The sequence below is a fragment of the Perognathus longimembris genome, chromosome 11, assembly GCF_023159225.1.
Source record: "Perognathus longimembris pacificus isolate PPM17 chromosome 11, ASM2315922v1, whole genome shotgun sequence".
Taxonomy (NCBI): Eukaryota; Metazoa; Chordata; class Mammalia; order Rodentia; family Heteromyidae; genus Perognathus; species Perognathus longimembris.
In genome coordinates, this window is record NC_063171.1 from 67,823,402 (window position 1) to 67,848,598 (window position 25,197).

At 43.2% G+C, this 25,197-nt stretch overlaps 1 protein-coding gene across 1 annotated transcript in view; it reads left to right on the plus strand.

Annotated features, from left to right (window-relative positions):
* Nucleotides 1-6,018: 6,018 nt before the first annotated feature.
* The window catches only part of Cdc42bpa (CDC42 binding protein kinase alpha), a 172,787-nt gene continuing 153,608 nt past the window's right edge, over nt 6,019-25,197 (plus strand). Inside the window, 2 exon segments of the mRNA XM_048357522.1 lie at nt 6,019-6,226; nt 24,273-24,364. Of these exon segments, the coding sequence (XP_048213479.1) occupies nt 6,049-6,226; nt 24,273-24,364 (270 nt within the window). The 5' untranslated portion in view covers nt 6,019-6,048.

The window sequence follows — 25,197 nt, forward strand, 5'->3', positions numbered from 1 at the left end:
AACGAGATCCGCAACAAGACCCTTTCTCTTCCACCTCAGGGCTAGCAACAGTCCCCAGAAGCCTCGGACAGCTTCCAGCTGGCTCCTGTTCTACCATGGTACCCTGTGTGTTAGGCTTTGTATCTAGCTTTTTGGCTTCTGTTCTAATTCCCTGCTGAAACTGAAGTCTGTCCCTTCTTGGTAGGACCTGGAACTTCTATGTTCCTTCCACACGTCCCCTTCCCACCTCTTTTAGCAAAGACCACCATCATCTGCGGCCCTGGCACCCACCGGACAACCTTAACTGCCTCCCGGGAGAAGCGGCACCCTAGCGGTGATGCCACTGATTCCACATGGCCATGCTTGCGCACACTCCTCTTTACTGTCCTCTTCGCTGTGACAGCAAAGAAAAATAGTGCATTTTCTCATAAAATGTCATTCTTTCCTATTATTCTTTAGTTTTTGTTCTGCCATGTCATGGTGGTGTCTGAAGATGTGGTTGCACTGAGGCTCCATGTTTTATTATTTAGTCTTTTACAATGTTTTTGCCCTGTGCCTGGATTTCCATGTTCTTTATAATGCCACGATTTTTCTTATTTGAGCAGTACCCTTCATAAGTTCTTGGAGTAAATTTTCTTGGATTTTCATCCCTCTTATTCCCATGAATGATGGATGGCAGGCTCCTGTTCTGGGCTTTGTCCTGGTGTGTTTCATGATCATTATTGTTACCTTTCTTATTGTCAGGCGCATTGCTGACAGTGCCTTCCGTCATTTGGGGAGTCAATGCTGACTCTGCATCTCTCCTCTGGGTCAGTCAGAGGTCACATCTGCTCTGAAAGCCCATCGCTGGCTCCGCCATATGACTGAGTTTCATTAGTCCCTCTCACTGGTGAGGAAGCACTGAGAGTTATAGCCAAAAAGCGCCTGCAGAGCACATCTGTTCTTCCCTTTACCTTCTGGGAGGTGGCTTCCAAAGCATTCCAAAGAGGTGGCTACAGAGCAGAGCAGGCTATAGATAAGGAGTGCTTGTACAACAGGCAGGTGTTTACATATGTGAATACGTATGTATTGTTAATACAGTTCAATATTTTCAAAAACTGATTTAAGAATTGATGAGCACGTAGCTCAGTGGCAGGTCAGGCGCTTAACATAGTTTGTCCAGTGTGTGCAGGCCTGAAAACACACACACACACACACACACACACTGATGAAACAATCCTTTGCGAGGACTTTTAAATGGTTTGACTGTAACCTAGGAGTAGTTTTTATCCTTCCATTTGAATTTAATTTGCTCTTTTCCTCCTTTTTCCCTTAAGAATTTACAAGAACCAAATAGTATGATAGGCTCACTAGATTCACAAAATCGTATCCAGGGGAAAACTCATGCAGTCTTTCTTCTACAGCTACATGTTAGCTTCACATAGTGCGGAAATCTGTGCTTAGCAGTTTTCCCTTTTCTGTGCCTACAGGAGCCTCCCAGTAACCCTGGCATCTCTGCTGGGCTCCAGCCCAGGGAGGTAGTAAGCTCCTGCTGCTGCCAAACTCTGGCTCACCTGACATCTTTTTTTTTTTTTTTTGCCAGTCCTGGGGCTTGGACTCAGGGCCTGAGCACTGTCCCTGGCTTCTTTTTGCTCAAGGCTAGCACTCTGCCACTTGAGCCACAGCGCCACTTCTGGCCGTTTTTTATATATGTGGTGCTGGGGAATTGAACCCAGAGCTTCATGTTTACAGGGCAAGCACTCTTGCCATTAGGCCATATCCCAGCCCATCACCTGACTTCTTTATGTCTTCTGGACTCATCCATCATCTGTGAAACCATGTGCCAGAACTTGGCTTCCTCTGGTGCTAAGGTTTGAATATGAAATCCAAATTCATATGAAATTCAAGTGTTGGGGCTTTCCTGCAGTTGATGGGCCTTTGGAGAGTGACTGCATCCTGAGGACTCTGATCTTATCACTGGGTGGATTCCTGGTTGGATTTGTCATCTGGTGGCAGAGGTAGGAGGTAGAGCCTGGGTAGAGGTCGGGGAAGGTAAGTCTTCATGGGCTATAGCGTGTCTGGCCCCTTCCTACATTCTTTTTCTCTGCTATATGTTCATCTTGTTGCCATGATGTTATGTTCACACCTATGGGGACAAAAAGCTCTGAGATTATTAGCCAGAAAAATTCATTCCATCTTTTAAGTCGTCCTCTCAGGTATTTTGCATGGCACTTCAAAAGCAGACATCTATTTTAAACACATAAATGATTTCTACTTTCCTTGCTAAATCTTGACGTGATGTGTTTTCTTTTGCCCTGCTGTCAATTTCAAATGTCCAAATACATGGATCAGCAACTGTATCCTAATCCTGTTACAACAAGTAGAATGGGTTTCCAGTAATCTATAGATTGTTCAGACCTTACTTGCCTAATAGTTTTCACCACTAGGCACATTTCAATACCTTGAACCACAATAAGACACAAAGTCAACTCCCAGCTCCTGTGTTTCTTACTAGCTGTACTATTCTTCAGAAGTTACCTAAGCCTCACCTGCCTTCAACATTTGTAACAAAGAGATGACAGTTTAGCTGGGCTTCAATGGCTCACACCTGTAATCCTGGCTACTCAGGAGGCTGAGATCTGAGGATCAGACAGCACAGGCAGGAACATCTCCAGTTAACCAGCAACAAGCAGGAAGTAGAGCTGTGGTAAAAGTGGTATAGTGCCAGCCTTGAGAGGTCAAATCTAATGGACAATGCCCAGACCCTGAGTTCAAGTCCCAGTACCACCAGCCTGCCCCCCCCCCCCAACAAAACAGAAAAGCTGATCATTTTCCTGCCTTATATGGTTATGATCACTGACCAAATCAGTATGTTAAAATGACTCAGGACAGAGTTTACACATCACGTGTTCTAAAAAGTAAGCAGATGCCAATTAGAAAGCCTTTTTTCATATTGTAAACCTTTTTTTTTTTTTAACACTCTACACTCATGAGCCTGAAAAGAAGTGAGGGCTAGCATTTGCTATTGATATGTCCTCAGAGGGTAATGAATCTGCAGGGGTAGTTGGAAAAGGAGATGTTGTATAATGTCCTCCTCAATGCCAATCTGCAGTTGCTTTTGGTGATTTGCTGGCTACTGGTTCCAGGACCTCCCTTCTTTCTATCCCCAAAGTCAATTTCAGGATGCTCAAGTCCTTTCTGCAAAATGGGGTTCCACTTGCATATAACCTATATATACCATCTGGTACTTGTAAACCACTAATTAAATAAGATATCTAACAGTGTCACTGTTATGCAAATAGTTGTTATACTGAATTCTTTAGCGGATAATAAAAAGCAAGACTACATGTATTCAGTATTGATGCAGTTTCCTTCCAAATATCTTTGATCTATGGTTGTTGGTTGAGTGTAGATGTGAGATCTTCAGGTAGGAAGGCTGACTGTACCTGAGCCGTTCCATGAAACTCACCCTGCTTTTGGCCTTGTTCTCTATCACTGAAGCTATACTCATTTTGGAGAAAGGTATAGCAAAGTAAGAATGGGGCTGGTTGTTACTAATTGGTGGATGAAGACTCCTGCTTTTAACACCGAGTAGCAAAATGGTGAAAAGAGCTTGTAGGGGGGCGAGGCTTAATGTCTTCCATCTTGGCTTACTCTAATATCATGTCTTCTCATCTTCTGTCAATTTTCTTTTCTGTAAGATCACTTCCCAGCATCTCTGTAAAACTTCCTGGGATCATTTCAAACAAATTTGGTGTTTGCTGTAAGGCACTGAATCTCCAGGACCGCCCCCCCCCCCCCACCGTGGGATTTGACAAAAGACCTTCCGCAGGCTGCTTTCCCAAAGGGTACCCTGTCAGGCAGCCTGTGGCGCTCCCGTTTGTGGGAGCACCAGGAGCTCTGTATGGTCATTGGGCTGCGCTTTTCTTTGGCTTCAGACCAGTTTCATTAACAAGCGTGTTCACACTTCAACCGGAACATTTAAAATAACACCCCCACAATGTGTTTAGTGTCTAGTTAATCATTAAGCCTCCGAGTGCTTTAGTTATTCAAGCAAAATTGACTGGGTTCAACCTTCTTCCTTCTCTTTGTGCTTTTCTCTTTAAAAATAAAAATAAATCCTTTCCTGTACTCTCTGAAATAATATAGAACGGGGGGGGGGTTACTTCCCACCTTCAATTCCTCGGACTGTGGGTGGTACCCAAGTGTTAATAGAATGGGCAGAGAGAACTGGTAGTTGGACTCTTTCTTTGAAAACCGTGTCTGAGGCTGGGGATAGAACTCAGTGGCAGAGGGTTTACCTAGCAAGCCTGTGACCTTGAGTTGGTTTCATCCCGAGACATCCTCCCCCCCACCCCCCAAATACCTGCACCTTACACACTGCGTTTACCGATGGCGTGTTAGGCTCCCTGTTTGACATTTTATTGATGGCTCTAAGGTTGGGGGGATTTGAAATGACGCAAGCGCTCCGTAACTGAAAACCTAAGGGTCAGCTCCTTCTTCCTACGCCATCTCAAGGTCAAAGGAAAGGTTAAAAGGTGCTGGCGTCACTATTAGAAACTCTGTTCAAGACTCTGGGAAGACGGTGGTCGCCTGTCAGCAACGGCAGAGAGCAAGCTGCTCTCTCCTACGGGACGAGGTGAGAAGCGCCCACGGAAATGCCGTCGTGGGGCGAGGTTTCCTCGCTGCGCGGGTGGCTCTTTTCTGTTACTGGGCACGGACGGGAGCTTCCCAGCGGGCCTGCCGTCCCCGCCGCCGAGGTCGGGGGCGCCCCGGGGCGGCCCTCGCCTCACTCGGCCTCGCCCGGCGCGGGGCGCACGGGGTGCACGGAGAGTCCTCGCCGTGGGGCGGCGGGCACACGCGTGTGACCTGGAGGGCGGGGGCCGGGGCGCGGGCCCGGCGGGGGGGGCGGCGGACCCGGCCCGCCTGCTCGGGGCCGTCGGAGGCCCGAAGGCGGGTGCTTCCGGGGCCCCGGCGCACGTGCGGGGCAGGTGGCGGCCCCGGGGGACGGGAGGCCCCGCCCCGCGGCCCGGTGGAGCCTCGGGGCGCGAGGCCCGGCGCGGGGCGCGGTGTGCGGCGCGCCGCCCTCCGGCTCCTCCGGCGTCCCAGCCCCTCCCCCGCGCTGCGGCGGCCCGGTCGCGGCGGGCGAGCCGCGCCCCCCCCCCCCCCCCCCGTTCCCCACTCCCTCACCCGCTTCTCCCGGCGGCCGGCGGCCCAGGCTCTGACAGAGGGGGCGTGCGGAGGCGGCGCGTGCGTGCGTGCGTGCGCGCGCGCGGGGCCGCCATCTTGGCGCGCGGCGCGCGGCCTCGCGCGCGAGGGCGGGGCCGGCGGGGAGGGCGTGGCCGGCGCCGGGCTGCGGCAGCCTCGGCTCTCCTGCGCGCTCCTCGGCGGCCGCCGCGACTCCTCCTCCCGCTCCGCCGCCTCCCGCCGGGTCCGGAACGATGCCCGCGGCCCGAGGGTGTGAGAAGGGGGCCCGAGGCTCCGCGCGCGCCGCCCGCCGCCTCTGAATCCGCCCCCCGCCCCCCGCCCCGCACCGCAGCCCCTGGCCCAGGCCCGCCGGCCGCAGGGCGGGCGGGGAACCGGCTCGGCGCCGGGCGCGGCGGCGCGGCCTCGGCATGAAGCGGGCTCGCGCGGCCGCGTAGCCGCCCGGCCGCCAGCCCGGCCGCGCCGCGGGGCCAGGCCCGAGACGCCGAGGACGAGGCCGCGGGCGATGACGAGGGCCCCGCGCGGCCGCGGCCCGCGGCGCTGAGCGCCCAGCCCGCCGAGGACGCGGCGCAGGCCGCGCGAGCCCGGCGCCCTCCGCCCTGCCCGGGGCCGCCGCCGCCGCCGCCGCCGCCGCCGGGACGCTCTCCCGAGTGATGCCGCCGCTCTCGCGTCGGGGCTCCGCTGCACGAGCCGCGTTTTGAATGACGGGCGAGCCGCCCGCCCCGGCCCGCCGCGCCTCCGACCGTTGTGCGACTCGCGCGTCCCCCTGGGACGGTGGCGTCCGCGGCGCGTGCCGCCCGGCCCCGGGACGCCGCCGTCGAGGCCCCCGCGGGCTCCCCGGCGCCGCGAGGGGAGCGCAGCCCCGGCGCCGCCCGCGGAGCCGCCATGTCCGGGGAGGTGCGCCTGCGGCAGCTGGAGCAGTTCATCCTGGACGGGCCGGCGCGGAGCAGCGGGCAGTGCTTCAGCGTGGAGACCCTGCTGGACGTCCTCATCTGCCTCTACGACGAGTGCAGCAACTCCCCGCTGCGGCGGGAGAAGAACATCCTCGAGTACCTGGAATGGGGTGAGCCGTCCCGCAGCGCGCCGCCGCCGCCCCCGGGGCCCCCCGCCGCTCCCTTCCTCTCTCCCTCCTCCTCCTCTTCTCCATCAGAATCATCATAATCATCACGAGCCTTCCCGGGAGTAAACCCGAAGCCTCTCGGTGGTGGCCTGGGTGGAAGGCCTAACCCATCTTGGAACTTAGCACGAAGAACTTTGTGGTTTTAGGGCTGCAGGGAGGTAAACCCTGGGCGGGCGGGCGGGCGGGCGGGCGGGCGGGCGGGCAGGGCTCGTGGCTGAAGGTTGGCCCCGAGCCTGGCCGAAAGGCAGCCCGCGGACGGGAAGGCGCTCGCGGGTGCCCGCCTCGCCTCGCCGGCTGCTCCGGGCGTCCCCGGGCCGGGGAGGAGATGCCGAGGTGTTGGTGAGACGGGAGGGTGGGCGGCCGGGGGCACCAGCTCGGGAAATCCCTCAACGTGGACTCCCCAGGAAGTAGGTAGGTTCCTCAGGTACACGCACAGCGCTTGACCGTCTTTGGTGACAGTGGTCGACGGGGGCCGATTGGGGGCCCATGGAGAGTCGCGTTTGGCCCCGAGTCGGATTTCAGTCCTAATTGGTTAGAGCGTTTCTGCAGTCTCGTAAATGGAGAGGGGGTCTGGAAGACCTCTGGCCATGCTGGAGAAAGGATGCCAGCCTGCGGAGGCTCCATGTGACCTTCAAGCCCGAGGGCTTGGCCCAAGTTCTGGAGCCTCTGCTGGGCACGTGAACTCTGACGTCCCGGAGGCTCATCCCCGCCCTCTGCGCGTGTCAGTAGCTTTGGAAGGATTTTGGCCAACTGCTGTTTTGTGCCGCCGTTGGAATGTTAATGGTTCTGTTTTGTTGGTACGTTTTTATACCCATCTTTGTTTCAGTGTAAATCGTTATTTCTGGAAGTAGAAGTCAAAGGTTGTATTTTTTATTTTCTTTGGACTTCAAGTTTACTCAAAATCAGTTTTTTTTTTAGCGCGACTACTGATTCAAGAAATGCTTACACATCATGGTTTTTTAATTGTCCAGCTTGCCAGTATTTAGAAGAGTGCTGACAATATGACGCCATAGAGTTTAATGCAAATGGGACGATCTTTTTAGCTTTTTTTTTTTAAAATGTGGTACTGGTTTTGTGAATAAATATCTTTTTATGCATAGTATAAAATATTTTTTAAAAGCATGTATAGTTTTACATCCCATCTTTCACAAATTCACTTTATTCCCTGGTGCTTTCTGGTTATTGGAGTTTACATAGTTTTGTGCTATGACATTTTGGTGTGTTTTATTAATGTTTTCTGTTAAATATATTGTCTTACATGTTTCTTTTATGTGTAGAAAACCTCCCACTTTGTTTGCATATATATTTACTTAAGCCAAAACCCCCCCCCTCAAGTATAGGGCCAAATTATATTTTTGTTAATATATTTTAAGTAATTTCAAACCAGGAACTTAACCACAATTGAAAGTTACTTTTAGTAGCACCTTTCACCTGTTCTTCGAAGTCTGCTATATGGTGTAGAACGGGACAGTTTTTTTTTAAACTGTTACTGGTTTTCAGTTGTAGATATTTTGGGGGAATTCCAATCAGGTCCTTGCACGGGCTCTGTCATTGGGCTATCCTGCCAGCCTCTCAGGCTTGTTTAAGTTGGAATGTGGGTCTTGAATGTGGGGGTTATCAGCCACAAAGGTTTGAGTGAAGAGCAAGTAAAGGAAGTTAAGAATGGAAAAGATAGCCAGAGGATGGTGGCTCCTGCCTGTAATCAGAGCTACTCAGGAGTCTGATACCTGAGGACTGTGGGCTAGCCCTGGCCTTTCAGAAAGTCTGTGACTTCTCTCCAGGTATGCACCAAAACAACAAAAAAAATCCAAAAGGGGAGCTGTGACTCAAGTGGTGGAGCACTTATCCTTGAGCAAAAAAAGCTCAGGGACAGTGTCCAGGCCCTGAGTTCAAATCCCAGGACTAGGATTTGTGTGCACGCACACGCACAGACAGAATGGAAAAGCTATGAATAAATGTAGGTGAAAAAGAAGTAGAATTGGCTGTCCTTAAGTTACTGACGAATTTAGGTCAAGAATGGCAATGGGAGTATTTTTTCATTTAAGTACTGAGCTGTATCAGCTGTTTTTCCATATATGTATGAATTGATTTCTATATAATATTCTTATTACCTAACAGAAAAGGAACAACTTTAAGGAGATTTCTCGGTTTATTTTTTTGGTTGCTGGTAGAAATTTAGAGAGATTGTTGTTGAATTAAATTTAACAATTTAGGGGCTGGGAATTTGGCCTAGTGGTAGTGGTGCTTACACATACATGAAGCCCTGGGTTCAATTCCTCAGCACCACATATATAGAAAAAGCCAGAAGTGGCGCTGTGGCTCAAGTGGCGGAGTGCTAGCCTTGAGCAAAAAGAAGCCAGGGACAGTGCTCAGGCCCTGAGTTCAAGCCCCAGGACTGGCAAATAAATAAATAAAAACTAACAATTTAGATTTGCCGTAGATAGTTTTAGTTTGATTTTAATAATTAAAAACTATTGGGTCATTAAATATTTAAAGGACCCAATCATTATAATAAGAGATCAATGTACATACTCTGTACTACAAGGTAACTATTTGTGTTTGGCATTTATATTAAAGAAAGTGCCATTTGGATGGTCCTTATCAATGTTGATGATAGGTTACTCAAAAAAAAAATGGAGTCAGTATTGACTCATTTCCACCAATTTTATTTTATTCCTAGTTAGGATTTTCGCTTTTTTTTATTAGCTTTAATTACACAGATGGAGGTTTCACTGTTACATTTCTATACATGTGGGTGAGTTTCAGTTTTATGTTACCACAGCTATTGTTTTGTTGGTAGCAGTGTTATGGCAATAAGAAAAAATGACAGTTCTGTGAACTGTGGTGTTTTTCTTTAGCACAATCCTTGTTTTAGGTGCTGATGGCTATGATGAAGGGGAATTAATAGAGCAGGGGAATTAATAGAGCAGGGGAAGAAGTGGGGATTAAGGCAAGGAGCAGTTTAAGACCATAGTCACCTCTAATAATGTATGCTGTTTTGTAGTTACAGTCATAAAGATTTTTTTATTTTTCTTAAGTTAAATTTTATTGACAAGGTGATGTAGAGAGGGAGTACAGTTACATAATAAGGTAGTGAGTACATTTCTTGTCTTTTTTTTTTTTTTTGCCAGTCCTGGGCCTTGGACTCAGGGCCTGAGCACTGTCCCTGGCTTCTTCCCTGCTCAAGGCTAGCACTCTGCCACCTGAGCCACAGCGCCCCTTCTGGCCGTTTTCCATATATGTGGTGCTGGGGAATCGAACCGAGAGCTTCATGTGTAAGAGGCAAGCACTCTTGCCACTACTAGGCCATATTCCCAGCCCACATTTCTTACACTCTGCTTCGTTTTTCTTTACTTTCCCTAGTTCAGATAAGCGTATATACAATATCCAGGTGCACTAAAATCATATACAGTGACCACAGGCCTGGTCATGAATATTTGAAAGACTTTTTGTCTCTTTGTTTCTTAAATTGTTGAAATGATTACAGTTTGTACGCTAGCTTATATGTACAATGTATATATGCATATATACCTAATATATGCATGCTTGTTTTCTTTATATTAGTAACTTATTGTCCTATTTCAAGAATGAATAACATTATTTTATCTAGAACAATGCTGGCACATGATAGAAACATGTTGAGCAAGTGCTGAAAGGCTATTACTACACTCCCCCTTCTGTTCCCCAAGTCTAGCTTAGAGGTAGTCACCTGGTGATAGTGGTTACTGCAACAAGTGGAGGTATTTGTTAGTAAATTGTTTTTAAAAATATCACTTTTTTTTTTTTCAAAGAGTATTGCTTGCTGGGTGCCAGTGGCTCATGCCTGTAATCCTAGCTACTCAGGAGGCTGAGATCTGAGGATTGCAGAGGCTTGCAGTTCAAAGCCAGCATGGACAGGAAAGTCCGTGAGACTCTTATCTCCAATTATGCACCAGAGAACCGGAAGTGGCGCTGTGACTCAAGTGGTAAAGCACTTGTCTTGCGCTGAAGACCTCAGGGACAGTGCCCAGGCCCAGAGTTTAAGCCCCTAGATGGACAAAACAACCAAAAAAGAATATTGCTTTGTGAGTGAGACTAGAGTGTCAGGATTAACACTAGGAATTTTGGAAATATGGTTACTTCATATGGAAATTTACTATGAAAATGATTTCATAATATGTTGGAAATTGTGTGAAATGTCCCATAAATCATAGGTAGGACTTGCTTGATTGCTGCTATCCAGTAAGCCCACTCTATTTTAAGATGAAAGTATTGAACTTGTGCATAAATTAGTATTGAATATAGTACTTTTTATGGCAGTTTTTTTTTTTCCTAACCCTTTTTCTCTTTTGGTACCTTATTGCCAGTAAGCTTTATATGAAGCTCAGTGTTTTCTGTTGCTTTTTTTTCCCCTACTAGTTATGATAGGTTTCAATATCAACAATCTATCCAGAATTAAAAAAAGAACCTAAATATACTAGAATAAAAAATACCAAGTTTATCATATATAGTATTATTATGTATTTCTCCCCCTCCCCCCCGCCCTTTTGTGCTCCTGGAGCTTGAACTTAGGGCTTGAGCTTCTTTTTGCTCAGGGCTAGAGCTCTACCACTTGAGCCACAGCGCCACTTCCAGCATTTTCTGAGTAGTTTTTATTGAAGATAAGAGTCTCACGGACTTTTCTGCCTTGGCTGGCTTTGAACTGTGAGCTTCATATCTCAGCCTCCTGAGTAGCTAGGATCAAAGGCATGAGCCACCAGCACCTTGTATTTCCTATTAATATGTTGAAATAAAAAGTTTGATTATTGTAGATGAACCTATTATTTACTATTTAACAGTGATAATGAAGGAATAGATTTTTTTTTCCCAGAAAGACAGGTTAGGACAGAGGAGGAATTTAATGCAGGCAGTATAGATAGAGGCCAGATACTTGGAAAGTGGGGAGAGGGGGAGAAGGAAAGGAGAGAGAAGGGAAAGAGGGGGAGGGGCGAGGGAGAGAAAAAGAATGAAGTAGGAGAGAGGAGAATGACTCCTGAGTGCCTGATCTGTGAATGAGTGGGTATTTTTCTTAGAACAATGGATAGAACTAACTTCACTGTTTTATATTTTATTTGATGGTTCATTGCCTCTGGTATTTTCATTTTCTGACCTTGAGCTATGGAGTATTGACTTCCATTGATTAAAAGAAGTGTCTAAAGCAGCTGAAGTTGAGGGATAACCATATGACCTGTAAATAATGGTAGTAGTTTTCTGGTTATATCTTCCTGTCACTGCAGATTAACTCTGGGATAGATGTGGTTGGGAACTTGGGTAGTTCTATAGATTATTCCATTCCTTTTTTTCATAGACTGCCAGTGAGTGAGTTCATGTTTAAGTATTGAAGACAGTGCATGAATTGTTCAGCTGCTTTTGACCGTATCTTCCTCAGTGAGAAATTCTTTCCTTAGTGTTTTAATGATGCATATCGTAACTATATGCTATTCCAGACATATGAATGGGTGTCCTTTCCTGCACTGTATGTAAAACTCCTTTCCAGATCTAGGGATTTTCCTTTTCTTCAGGACTGCTCTTCTTCACCAACTGCTGCACACTTCCTCTTTACAGAGACTACCTCTTTAGATCAGTTGGTGGGCAGTGGCAGGTCCTCCTCCCCATTCTGGTGGTTCTGTGTCTCCACCGCTGGAGTGCAAGACTTGGGCTTTCATGAGCACAGGCGGCATGGAGACTAGGCTCTCCCATCACAGTCCCACTGTCTGCCCTTTAATTCTTCCTCTTTGAACTGCTTGCTTCTATTTTGGAATAGGGCTTTTTCATCTAGTTTCCTCCCTAGTTTCAAAAGGTGTTCTGTAAACCCATGGACTATTAACAGGGGAGAGTGTGTGTGTGTGTGTGTGTGTGTGTGTATATGTGTGTGTAGTTTATGTAGGTAAATATGTGGGGAAAACTATTTTAGATAAAAATTAACATTAAAATTATAGCAGGCTATCCTATAATGACTTTACTTGATTTTGGAACCCTCTTTTTGCAGAGTATTTGGAGGCTAGATGGCAACCACTGGTCTATGTAATGTTGTTTGGAAATGCTGTTTGGGTAGCGTTCATTGTTTTCCTTCAAACTCCCTGAGTATCAGGATTAGAAAGAAATGTTGGGAGAAATTTGGGGATGCTGTGTGATTTGGAAGGAAAATCCAGATCTGAGTAAGTTATATTTTACTTAGCAGCTGGTAATGGTTTTCTGTGTAAAAATCATGTGACTTGAAAAATAAACTTAAGCCTTGTGGAGCAGTAGTGCTGTTGCTGGAATATGTTGCATCTTGATTAAAATACACTCTATAAAAGAGGGAAAGGAGATACAGTGATGAACCTATGCTGTGAATTTGTAAAGCTCTTAGGATTAATGAGAAGTATCTCATTTTTCTTGTTATAATTAAACATACTTTTCATGTATAGGAATTTACATTAAAGATAGTCTCTATCTCTTGTATCTTCGGTAACTATGATTGTAGCATGTTAAAGAACTGTTGGATATCTGTTTGAAAAAGATTTCATTCATTTATAAGGTCTCAAAGGAAAAGGTCATAGACTCATGCAATTTTGGAATCTTGCATAATGTGAAGTATTATTGCTTATATTAATTACAAAGCACATTATCACAGGAAAAGTTGCAAAAATTTCTGGGACAGACTTCTTTGCTTTATCTATTTGCCTAGGTAAGGGTCTTTTAACTTTAGAAGTCTTTATGCGGAGCAGGAGCAGCTACCAGGTTTGGGTCATGATGGTATACACTAGGAAGCGTTAGATGTCTGAGTCTGTCAATGTGGTGTGGTGAAGAGTGATTGCCAGCTTTGTCTGCCATTGTTTTAGCATACTGTGACAACTGACACCAAAGTCCAAACACAGGCAAAGGTTTGTCTGACTAATCTCTATCCTTCATCTGGTTATCATTTTTGGCATTTCCACTTGCTTGTATCACAGAGCCAGTCTAGCAATATTTATTAAATTGGGGTGGGGTTGAGCATTGGATGTGTAAGTATTTTCAAGGGACATTGGGTTGTGAGCTATGTCTTTGGGGGGACAATATGTACAATACCTGGTTTGCAAAGAAATTCCTCCTGACTTAGTGATCTTTTTTTAGTGACCCTTGATTTTTCAATTGATTTGCCTCTCTTAATTATTGACACAAAGAGCCTGTTGCACTTGTGAAATAGAACAAAGCTAAGTAGACTTTATGAGAGCTTTGTAAAAGCAGTCAAATTGTACTGTTTGTTTCAGTACAAATCCTGTTGTGAAATATGAGTGCTAGGAGTGCCTAATACCTCATGTTGACTCAGATACTGTGTGAAAAGTAGTCAGATGTTCATGCTGATATTAAAAAAGAAAAAAAGTTAGAGAAGCCCTGACTAGGAGGCAATGACTGTCTTGCCCTGACCCAACCCCATAAGAAACATTTGAAAGCAGAGTAAATGCCTCAGGTATGTGGTGAACCTGACACATCAGTATGATGTCATAGAACTTCGACTGTGCTTTATAGATTTTCCTAGAGTTTATGGTTTAAACCACAATACTATTTTCAAGTCTAGTGTAATTTGTTTCTGTCTTCTTGTTGCATACCTTTGCAGTGTATCACTTTCTGATGCATGCTAAGCTGACAGCGTTTTCAGAAGTCCATTGCTCGAGGCTGTGATTGATGTGACTATATTGTTTCTTTTGCTTCTTGCCTGTGGGGTAATTTCAACCAAATTCAGCACTTAAACTGTTTTTATTCTACCTTGCCTGTTTTTGGCACTATTGACTTACCGAGAATAACATTGTGTAAAAGGATTTATATATTCCTAAGTCTTCTTGTCCATGTTTTCTTTGTCTGTGAAATGCTAAGTATCATTTTCCATTTTTTCCCCATGTCTCAAGCCCGAGAATTGTGTGTATCCTGCTTGTCCAGAATTAAACAAAAGTATGATGTTTTGATTTATCAGCTTCTTGCTGAATATTTATTAATGACTATTGACAGCATTCATCAAGATGATTTTTAAGGGGCTGGGAATATGGCCTAGTGGCAAGAGCGCTTGCCTCCTACACATGAAGCTCTCGGTTCGATTCCCCAGCACCACATAAATGGAAAACGGCCAGAAGGGGCGCTGTGGCTCAGGTGGCAGAGTGCTAGCCTTGAGTGGGAAGAAGCCAGGGAAGGTGCTCAGGCCCTGAGTCCAAGGCCCAGGACTGGCAAAAAAAAAAAAAGATGATTTTTAAACTAGTTAGGAGGGCATGCACATTAAAAATATGCTTCTGTCTTTTGAATCATTTTAAAATACTTTTTGAGGTAGGATCGGTCTACCCTCTGTAGTTAAGGCTGGTTTTGAACTTGTGATCCTTTTGCATCAGCTTTCCAAGTTCTGTTGTAATGGGTATATGCCATCATTCCTGGCTCATCTAATTTTTTTCCATTTATATAAAAGAATTAAAAAAATGGAAAGTATCTCAAACTTACAGAATAATTTTAAGTACAATTATTTCTCTTGAGCCATTTGAAAATAATTTGCCTACACTATACCCTATTATCCCAAGTGTGTGTATGTTTGTGAATGTGTTTGTATTGTCTGCAATAGGCATAATACAGTATTAAAATAAGGAAATTCATGAGGTAGAAAGAGTATCATTGAATCTTTTGAAATCATGTACCACTTTGAGCTTCATCAGTCACTCTAATATTTGCATAGCAGAAGGATTCAGTTAGAACCATGTATTGCATTTCCAAGAGTAATACTCCCTCTGGGTCAGGTCTTTAGATTCTCCCTGACTTTTGTGAGTGATTCTTGAGGATCACAGATGGTTATTTATATTTATAGCATTGACAGTAACCCTCAACTTGGATTTGTTTCCTTTTGATTAGATCTAGGTAAAACATCTTTGCGAAAAATATGGCGGAGGTGATATTGTTTTCATATGGTCCCATCCCATTCAGTTGGGTGTGATTTCATACTACTTCATCACTTGTTAAATTGGTATCTTCTAGATTCTTTACTGTAAAGTGGAGAATCTCACGTGTGTATGTGTGTATCTATACATGTATACCTATACATATATATATATATATACATGCATATATATATATACACACACACACATTATTTTGGTGCCAGTCCTGGGGCTTGAACTCAGGGCTTGGGTACTGTCCCTGAACTTTTTTTTGCTCAAGGCTGGCACTCTACCACTTGAGCTACAGTTCCACTTCCAGATTTTTTGGTTCCTAATTGGAGCTTAGAGTCTCACAGACTTTCCTGCAGTGGCTGGCTTTGAACTTTGAACCTCAGATCTCAGTCTCCTGAGTAGCTAGGATTACGGGCATCAGCAAGTGACACCCATCTTCCTTTTTATAATTAAGTTATTTTATAGGGAGGTGTTTTAAAATTGTGTAGATGTCCTTTTCTCATGAAGTTACAGTTTTATCTCAGTGAGCTTATGGTGTGGAAAAAAGTCTTTCCAAATTGGCTCTGTATCCTTTGACATGTTTTGTGATTCCTCAAGCACTTTCTTGCTTTCTGGTGTAACAAGACAGTTTAGCTTGTTTGTACCTTTCCTGCTCCAGCCTTAGAGTCATCATTTTTTTTTTTTTTTTTTTTTTTAGAGTCCTGGCTTCTTTGAGTAGAGAAAGTTATTTTATTTTATTTATTTATTTTTTTGGTGGCCAGTCCTGGGCCTTGGACTCAGGGCCTGAGCACCGTCCCTGGCTTCTTTTTGCTCTAGGCTAGCACTCTGCCACTTGAGCCACAGCGCCACTTCTGGCCGTTTTCTGTATATGTGGTGCTGGGGAATCGAACCCAAGCGCTCTTGCCACTAGGCCACATCCCCAGCCCAAGAGAAAGTTATTTTATAGGAAGAGCTCTGAGTATGCACATCATTGCTCCTGTGTGTTACTCACAAGCTCTGTCTTTGGACAAAGCTGTCTCCATCCATCCATCCATCCATCCATCCATCCATCCATCCATCTATCCATCCATCTAGCAATCTGCCTACTATTCTGTCTTCTTACATATACTTGTATACTTATATCTATATTTACTTCTATAGATAATTCTTTCTATATTATTTACCAAATATCATAAATTCGTATCAATATCTCTAATTCCAGTTCAATACAACAGGGTTTATTTGAGTTCCTTTTCTATTTGCAACTCTCACTTCCTAAAGGTTAGTGGGAAGCATGGCTCCCATTGTGCTTTATTTACTTGTGTGATCTATCCCTAAGTATATACCTCCCATTGAAGCTTCCATTCCCTTGCTTGTACAAAGAAATCACCAATTCACCCATTGTCTTCCCAGCTGGGACTTCACCTCTTAAGCTGTGTGCCAGATTGTGTTCCTTTTTACCCTAAAGCCACACTCATCACCTTGCCCATCTCTGACTGCCATGACAGGCTTTTCTCTTCATACTAGACAATCCTTCCACCCTGTGGATGCACTGTCATGCTCTGATACTCCCAGTGCTGGTAGCCTTTTTATGTGAATGTCCCTTGCTCAGTTATTTACATCCTGCCCTGGTCCATTGTGAGTTCTTCTCCTTTTGCCTACTTTAGCCTGTTGCATCTAATGACGTTAGGGCTGACTTGTTCAGAAAGGTGATGGAATGGCTACTTACCTAATATGTACATAACTTGCTCAGTGTTGGTGACAGAGGCTGAGAAATCAGTTCTTAGATGATTTTGTTGTGTGACTATCATGGAGCCACACATTCATCCAAGATGCCCAAATGACTACTGTGTATATAGCCTGTCAACTACTGTGTATATAGCCTGTCATTAAAACATCATCAGGTGTACATATATGTGTGTGTGTATGTGATTTTATTTTGTTTTTGCCAGTCCTGAGGCTGGGACTCAGGGCCTGTGCACTGTCGCTAGCTTCCTTTTTTTTTTTTTTTTTTTTTTTGTTCAAGGCTAGCACTCTACCTCTTGAGCTACAGTGCTACTTCCGGCTTTTTCTGTTTTTGTGGTGCTGAGGAATCGAACCCAGGGCTTCGTGCACAGTAGGCAAGCACTCTACCACTAAGCTACATTCCCAGCCCTGTCATTTTGTTAATAATTTTCCCACTCAGTTTTTTTTTTTAACCGTTGTAACAGGGTTTTACTTTGTATCCCAGGCTGGCCTTGACATTAATATCCTCCTTTCTCCTTCTCCTGATGTGATTACAACTGCGTGTCATTATGTCTGCTTTCCCAATTTACTAAAAAAATAAAAATTCCTTAAAAAATGTACCTATAGTAAAGCACTATTTGGTGCAGATCCTGTGAGTTATAACAAATGAATGTCCTGTGATCATAACTATAGTCTGGCACAGATCAGTCCATCTCTGATGATCTTGTGCTGCCCTTTTGTATGACACTTAGCATTTAGTCCAGTGTTAAGTGAAATCCTGACTCTAGGCAGTTGAGGCACATCTTTGGCTATTCCATGATTTTTAATTTGTTGGTCACTAGGAGTGGGACCCAGGGCCTTTTGTAAGCCAGGAAAGTGCTCTACACCTCTAGCCCTGGTAAATTTTTTATGTAAACCCTTTCATTCTCCCACCCTGTGCTTGTCCTAGTAGGTATGTGGTAGATAGCCAGCATTATTGAGTGAGTTAATGCTATTATAGTTGTTTTACAATATGTCTCATCATGAATATTTGTTTAACCCTCACATTTTATGTCAGGTACTTGTTTCTTCTGATTCACTCTATTTTATTTCAGAAGGGGTTTTCTTTCCTTTAAACATAATTTTTAATTGGCAAATAAAAATTCAAAAGTGAGGGCCTGGGAATATGGCCTGGTGGCAAGAGTGCTTGCCTCGAATACATGAAGCCCTGGGTTCCATTCCTCAGCACCACATATGCAGAAAAGGCCAGAAGTGGCGCTGTGGCTCAAGTGGCAGAGTGCTAGCCTTGAGCAAAAAAGAAGCCCGGGACAGTGCTCAGGCCCTGAGTCCAAGGCCCAGGACTGGCCAAAAAAAATCAAAAGTGACTTTTTAAGTAGTGATTTATAATCTTGTCTAAACAGTGATCATCTGTAAACAAGTACTTGCTGGAGGGAGGTGAGAAATAAAGGTAAAATGAAAATAGCCTTTAATTTGTAGTTAAGCTTTTCTTTTAAGTCTTGACATTATTTGTTTAATGTCCAGCGTAAACATTTTAGAGTATTATAATGATGAATTGGACATGCATATATGATTTCAGTTCCTTTCAATCTTATTCATACTCTAGTGAAGACCTTTTTGAGGAGCCATAATGCTGAAGGATGAAAGGGACACAAGTATATAGTAATGAGAGCTGGGAACCTGAAAAATCAGAGGAAGTAGAATCTGAGTTTGTGGTGAAAGCTGAGGACTGTCCAGTCTTACTTACCTGGCAAAGTCCCCTGAAATTTTAGAATGTGGTATCTAAAATGTCCAGGAATTTCTGGACATTGAGGTGTGGTTGAGGCTAAACCATGGAGAACTGATAGAAGCAGTTTTAGAAGCAGAAGATTATTCAGGAGAACGAGATTGGAATAATTAACAGTTGTATGCCAGAGGAGGGAAAAAGTTAGCAAGATCTTCATTTCAGCAAACAAGCTAGATGTGGTGGATCACCTCTACAATCCAAGCTATGCAAGAGGCATGGATAAGAGGGTTGTGATTGAAGCCAGCCTGAGAAGAGAGTGTGTGACTCTATTAAAAAAATAAAAGCACCAAGGGCTGGGGACATGGCTTTAGTGATAGAATACCTCCCTAAAAGTGTGAGGCCCTAAGTTCAAATCCCAGTACTGCCCAAAATAAAAAAACAAAACAACAACTTAACAAAAAAGTAAAAAACCCTAAATGTAAGTAGAAACCCCAAAGTGTCAGACGTGTAAGAAAGCCTCTATTGTGTAAGGTGCAGTTACAAACAAATGAGTAAACAAAATAACTTGGGTGAATCAGACTCCACTGGGGAGTAACATGTAGGTTCTGTGAATGTCAAGGTTACAGGATCCACGGGAGCAGTCTCCTTGTGAGGAGTGGAGCAGGGAGAAAGACTTTTTACTTCACCAAAACATCCAGAAAATATCTCCTTTTGGTCTCAAAAGCACAAAATGAGACCCCCATGTCTGTCAGTGAACTGGTCATTGCCTTGGTGGTAATGGGATTGATGAGATACAAGGATTATGCTGACTTAACAAAATTAGGGTCTTAATTAGGAAGAGAAGACAGGATCTGAGTAGACCGCAGTTGGCTTCAGTATGCTGGCTTTGTGGTTTACAGTTTACCCACAACATTTTCATGAGAAGTTGTGGGTGCTCCAGTGCTAGGTTTTGTCTTTTTTCTGACCCCTGTAAGTGTTGGCTTCCCTAATAGGGTGCTTTGATTTATGCATTGTGGGCCAGTGTTACTATGTGGAAGGGGAAAAGCATGCATAAGAGATAGCTATGATTAAATTGTAATTTTAAAATTGTACATGGTTATTAAAATAATACTTTCTCAACCCTTGCAATCTTTCTTTGGCCTATACCTCATCTCAATACCTATAAAATTCGTTTATAGAGCTCACTTGGCAGTCGATATGAATTTTGGATTATTATTATCTCTCCTATCTCTAAGACATATAAATTTTGGATGTATGTTAGTGATATCTGCAGAACTTGTGGTTCGGAGAAAATTGGCTTTGAATCAGTTCAATAAATATTTAGCTGGACATGGTGGTACACACCTGTAATTGTAGCTAATCTGGAGACTCATGGTTTGAGACTTGCCCAGGCTAAATGTTAATGAGACCTCCTCAACATACAGGTGGGATACGGAGCATTTTCTGTAATCCCCGCTGTGGATCTCAGTTCATGCTAATAACCAGAAGTGTCCATCCATCTCCAGGTTGAGTGACTTAGTGGGACTGACTTGACACAGCATAGATTCATATGTTCCAAATCCAAGCAAAGGACCATCCTGCAAATAGACCCTTTTAGGAATGTCAGTCTCAAGTGATTAGACTGGACTTAAATTGTAACATTTTCTTTTAGGGCCTCAGACTTTCTTTTTTCTTTATTTCATTCTTTTTGGTGCCAGGAGGCAGCCTTGATCTCAGGGTCTGGCACAGAGCAAAATGGCTAAGGATAGCACTGTACCATTTGAGCCAAGCTCCACTTCTGGTTTTGTTGCAAATATTTTTGAAAAATTTGGCTTAAATATATTTTTTCTCAACACTTTATTTACCTCTTTTACTTTATAGGAGAGACTCAAATTTTCATAAAGGCAAATCTTTTTCTTTTTATGGTTTCTAACCACATAGCTGCTAAGAAAGCTTTTTGTATTAGTGTACTTTTGTTCTTTCTAATTATACTACAGATTTATTTTTTATTTATTTTATTTATTTATTTATTTTTGGCCAGTCCTGGGCCTTGGACTCAGGGCCTAAGCACTGTCCCTGGCTTCCTTTTGCTCAAGGCTAGCACTCTGCCACTTGAGCCACAGTGCCACTTCTGGCCATTTTCTGTATATGTGGTGCTGGGGAATCGAACCCAGGGCCTCATGTATATGAGGCAAGCTCTCTTGCCACTAGGCCATATCCCCAGCCCCTATACTACAGATTTTTAAAACGAATTTTTCTTAAGTTACAGTATTGTTTTTTTTTTTTTTTTTGGCCAGTCCTGGGACTTGGACTCAGGGCCTGAGCACTGTCCCTGGCTTCTTCTTGCTCAAGGCTAGCACACTGCCACTTGAGCCACAGCGCCACTTCTGGCCATTTTCTGTATATGTGGTGCTGGGGAATCGAACCTAGGGCCTCATGTATACAAGGGAAGCACTCTTGCCACTAGGCCATATCCCCAGCCCCACAGTATTGTTTTTTAATTGTGTGAATTGTGGATAATTTTTTCTCTCCATTTAGTAAAAAATTTAATATAAATACACCAGTCATTTGGGGAACCTGTTTGTAAGCTAATAATTTCTGGTTTATTTTTCTATTGCTCCAGGGATTTGAAAACACATGAGATAAACTAATGGAATATAGCCCCATTCTTTTGTTTATGTATTGTTTTTATTTGCTTTCATGATGCAGTAGTGGGGTAGAGTAGTTGGCACAGAGACACTGTGGCTCATGAAACTGTAAATACTATTTTATTTCTCTGTGTGTGTGTGTGTGTGTATGTGTATGTATTAAACACTGGACCTTGCACTTGCTAGGTAAGCAGTCTACTAGCCACAGCAGTCCTTTTGCTTTTAGTTTTTCAGATAGGGTTTCACAACTTTTCGAGGGATATTCTCAGACTGTACCTTAACGGTGCCTTCTAGAAATACAGATGTGTTCTACCATGTCCACCTTCTTCCCTTCCCCTGGTTCCTTCTTTTTCCTGTTTCTTCTTTATCTTCACTTCCTGCTTCCCCCTCCTTCCTTCCCTTTTCCCAAGTAACCAGAGACATGAAATAAAAATTACAATAAGACATTATATTTTGTCAAAAGACAGAAAAACAAAACAAACAATACAAATGTTGGCAATGATGCAGATTAAAGAGAACTCATATACTATCTGTGGGGATGTAAATTAGAACAGCTGTAGTAGAAAACAGTATGAAAGTTGCCCAAGAAAGTTTATTATATAACAGTCCTACTATTGGGTGTGTACCAAAATGAAATGAAATCAATTTATTGAAGAGACATCTGCATTCCAGTGTACACCACAGCACTATTGACAGTACTCAAGATAGGGTATCAACAGAGGTGTCTATTGATAGAGAAAATGTGATGCAATAAAATATTATAAAAAGAGTGAAGTCATACTCTTGTGGGCAACATGGATGGAACCTGAGGACTTCATGTTCTTTTGGGAATCTGAAAAAGTTGTTCTTGTAGAAGTAGATAGAACCTTACGCTTCTATGGGAGGCGGTCATTACAGGATTCTAAGGAAGGGGAAAAAGAATAGACAGATTAGATAAAGCTGTCAAAATACAGTTATTTTGGAGGAATTGTTTACAGTGTTCTATAGTACAGTAGGAGCAGGAGAGGGTTGGGAGCAGAAGGATGGGTTGAGGTCAGTTTGCAATACAAAGACTCCTAAATTAGAAGAAATTGCACAGCAATGTGACTGCAGTCAGTAAGAATGCATTGTGTACTTCACAATAGCTAGGAGATTTGGAATGACTTACTACAAGGAAAAATGGGATGCCGTAGTCATTGTAATCAAAGTGTTCACTTCCTGGCTGACCTGTGTATTTTTCTCTATGCAGGTTCCATCATAATCTTCACACAAACTTGGTCTTTTTCTTTTATCACCCTGTTCTCTAGTGTGTGAATTCAAATAGAGATAAAATCCCTGTTTCCTTCTCTTACAATCTACAGCACAAATATAGCTTGACTTAATCAATATGTATTTCTAAGCGAGTGAGGGTTCAATATTCTAACATGAAAACAATCTATAGGCTCACTGTTTCTGTTCTGTCTGCTCCTCTCATGCTCAAGTACATGTCACTGTCTGGCTTCATAAGGGGAAGAGAGAGAACTGTTCTTATGTATGCTCTTCTAATCATACAAACTCTTTTTGTTCAGAATAAAGATGGGCATGAGAGAGAAGGAAATACTCTTAAACTTCTGTTAAAGGCAATAAGAAAAAATGTATAGCAATCATTTTAAAATGTCAACTTTATCTTGCATTACTAGTAGGATTACATTTAAGTTCTTTGCCTGACTTTTAAGGCCTCAAGAGAGTCCTTATTTTCATCTCTAACTTCTTCTCAACAATGTATTACCACTAACCAAATTTACTTCCTTGAATCTCTGTTTGCCTGGAATGGTCTATATGGGCAAACCCAGGGAAAGGAATGGAAAGGACATAGTTCTCAAAGTAGGGCCCCCCTATTACCTCCTTTTAAGCCTAAGTGTTTGGACCATCATGTCCCTTCTTCTTTGCTCCCGAAGTGCTTATATTACCTCTGTTAGAAATACTACCTTTCATCAGTAGGTATGCTTCCCTCATGTGAATGTGTATGCAGACACATTCATACACACATTCATTCACACGTGGGACTGTCATATCTTACACTGTCCTATCTGAAGACTTTGAGTTTCTTTTTTTTTTGGCCAGTCCTGGGCCTTGAACTCAGGGCCTGAGCACTGTCCCTGGCTTCCTTTTGCTCAAGGCTAGCACTTTGCCACTTGAGCCACAGCGCTACTTCTGGCCGTTTTCTGTATATGTGGTGCTGGGGAATCGAACCCAGGGCCTCATGTATACGAGGCAAGCACTCTTGCCATATCCCCAGCCCCGACTTTGAGCTTCTTGAAGGAGGATATCATATTATAATTATCTTTTAAAAATGTTCCAGTCACTGTTACTATCATTTGCTCTTTCCCTAAGGTATGTTAAGAAATTATAGATCAATGAATATGAAAGAATTACTAATTTACCGGATAGAGATTGCTTAGATCTATCTGGTGTCACAAAATTTGCATTAAAAAAACCTCCTTGGACCTTTGTGTTGAAATATTTAATGTATTATTGATAGTTAGAATGTATGGAATATTTAAGATTAGAATAAAGGGCCTATTTTTCCTTCCCTGCTGCTATGCTTTAATTCATGCCTTTTGGTGTTAAAAAGTATTTCTCTTACAAAAAATGGATTATATATAAGAAAAAGTATATTGCTTTCTTCAGAAAATTAAATCAATTCATCATGTAGTTTGATGAGATTTTTTTTTTTTTTTGCCAGTCCCAGGGCTTGAACTCAGGGCCTGAGCACTGTCCCTGGCTTCTTCCCGCTCAAGGCTAGCACTCTGCCACTTGAGCCACAGCGCCACTTCTGGTTTTCTATAGATGTGGTGCTGAGGAATCGAACCTAGGGCTTTCATGTATACAAGGCTGCACTCTTGCTACTAGGCCATATTCCTAGCCCGTTTGATGAGATTTTTAAGGTACTTCAGTGTAATTCTTAAATTGGAACATTTGTTGTATAACTAATATTCTGTCCTATTGCATATCTAATTTGTATCAATTTCAGTAAGAAAGTAATTCATGTTGCTCTTTTTTTTTTCTTCCAGCAAAACCGTTTACTTCTAAAGTGAAACAAATGCGATTACATAGAGAAGACTTTGAAATATTAAAGGTTATTGGTCGAGGAGCTTTTGGTGAGGTAAGAAATAAGAAACTAAGATTTTATCGAATGTCTGCTATTTGTTTTGGAAATGTTTTATGTAGATTTCAGAAAAATATAGAAATAATTACTTGCTATTGAAATTGATACGGCTAATCAGAAAATATACCAAAGTTTTGAATGAGATACTTCTGTTTGGAAATTCATGTTGTTAAGTGTACTTCACATGAGCAGTTTTCTGCACTCCTTTTTGTGTCTTTGGTTTGTCTGTCCTCATGCCATTGCTTACATTGTCTTAAATTGCTCTATCTTGTTAGAAGTCTTGAGCTCTGACTTCCTCCTCCTGTCTTAGAACTGATTTCCAGTTTATTCTCTTTTACAAAGTGAGCTATGCTAATTGTGCATTTAAAATCATCAATTGTGTTTAGTTTTAATAAAATGTTTTATCTTCATCTTTTGTCTCTTTTACTTTGTTAATAATGTGAATGACATTGATTTTTCAAATGTTTAACTCACATTCAGTTCCTAAAATAATTCCAGCTTGGTTGAGAATCTGTTATTTTATTTTCATCTGTGAGTAGATTTGGTATGCTGTTATTAATGAGTGATTTTTGTTGTTGTTTTTAGGAACTTTGAGCCTATTTTTACTTTTATTTTTTAGAGAAATAGGCCTAAAAATTTCCTGTTTCTAATAATCAATGGTCTCATTAGAAGAGTACTCTTACTGTTTCCTAGAATTTGTGAAGATTGTCATTGCTATTACAAGCTCCTAACATTCCACAGGTGAGGCTGTGGGACTGGAGGTTATTCGTGGATATTTAAAATAGCATATTTAATTCTGTAAGTGGAAGAGTCTGTGGACTTTTAATTTG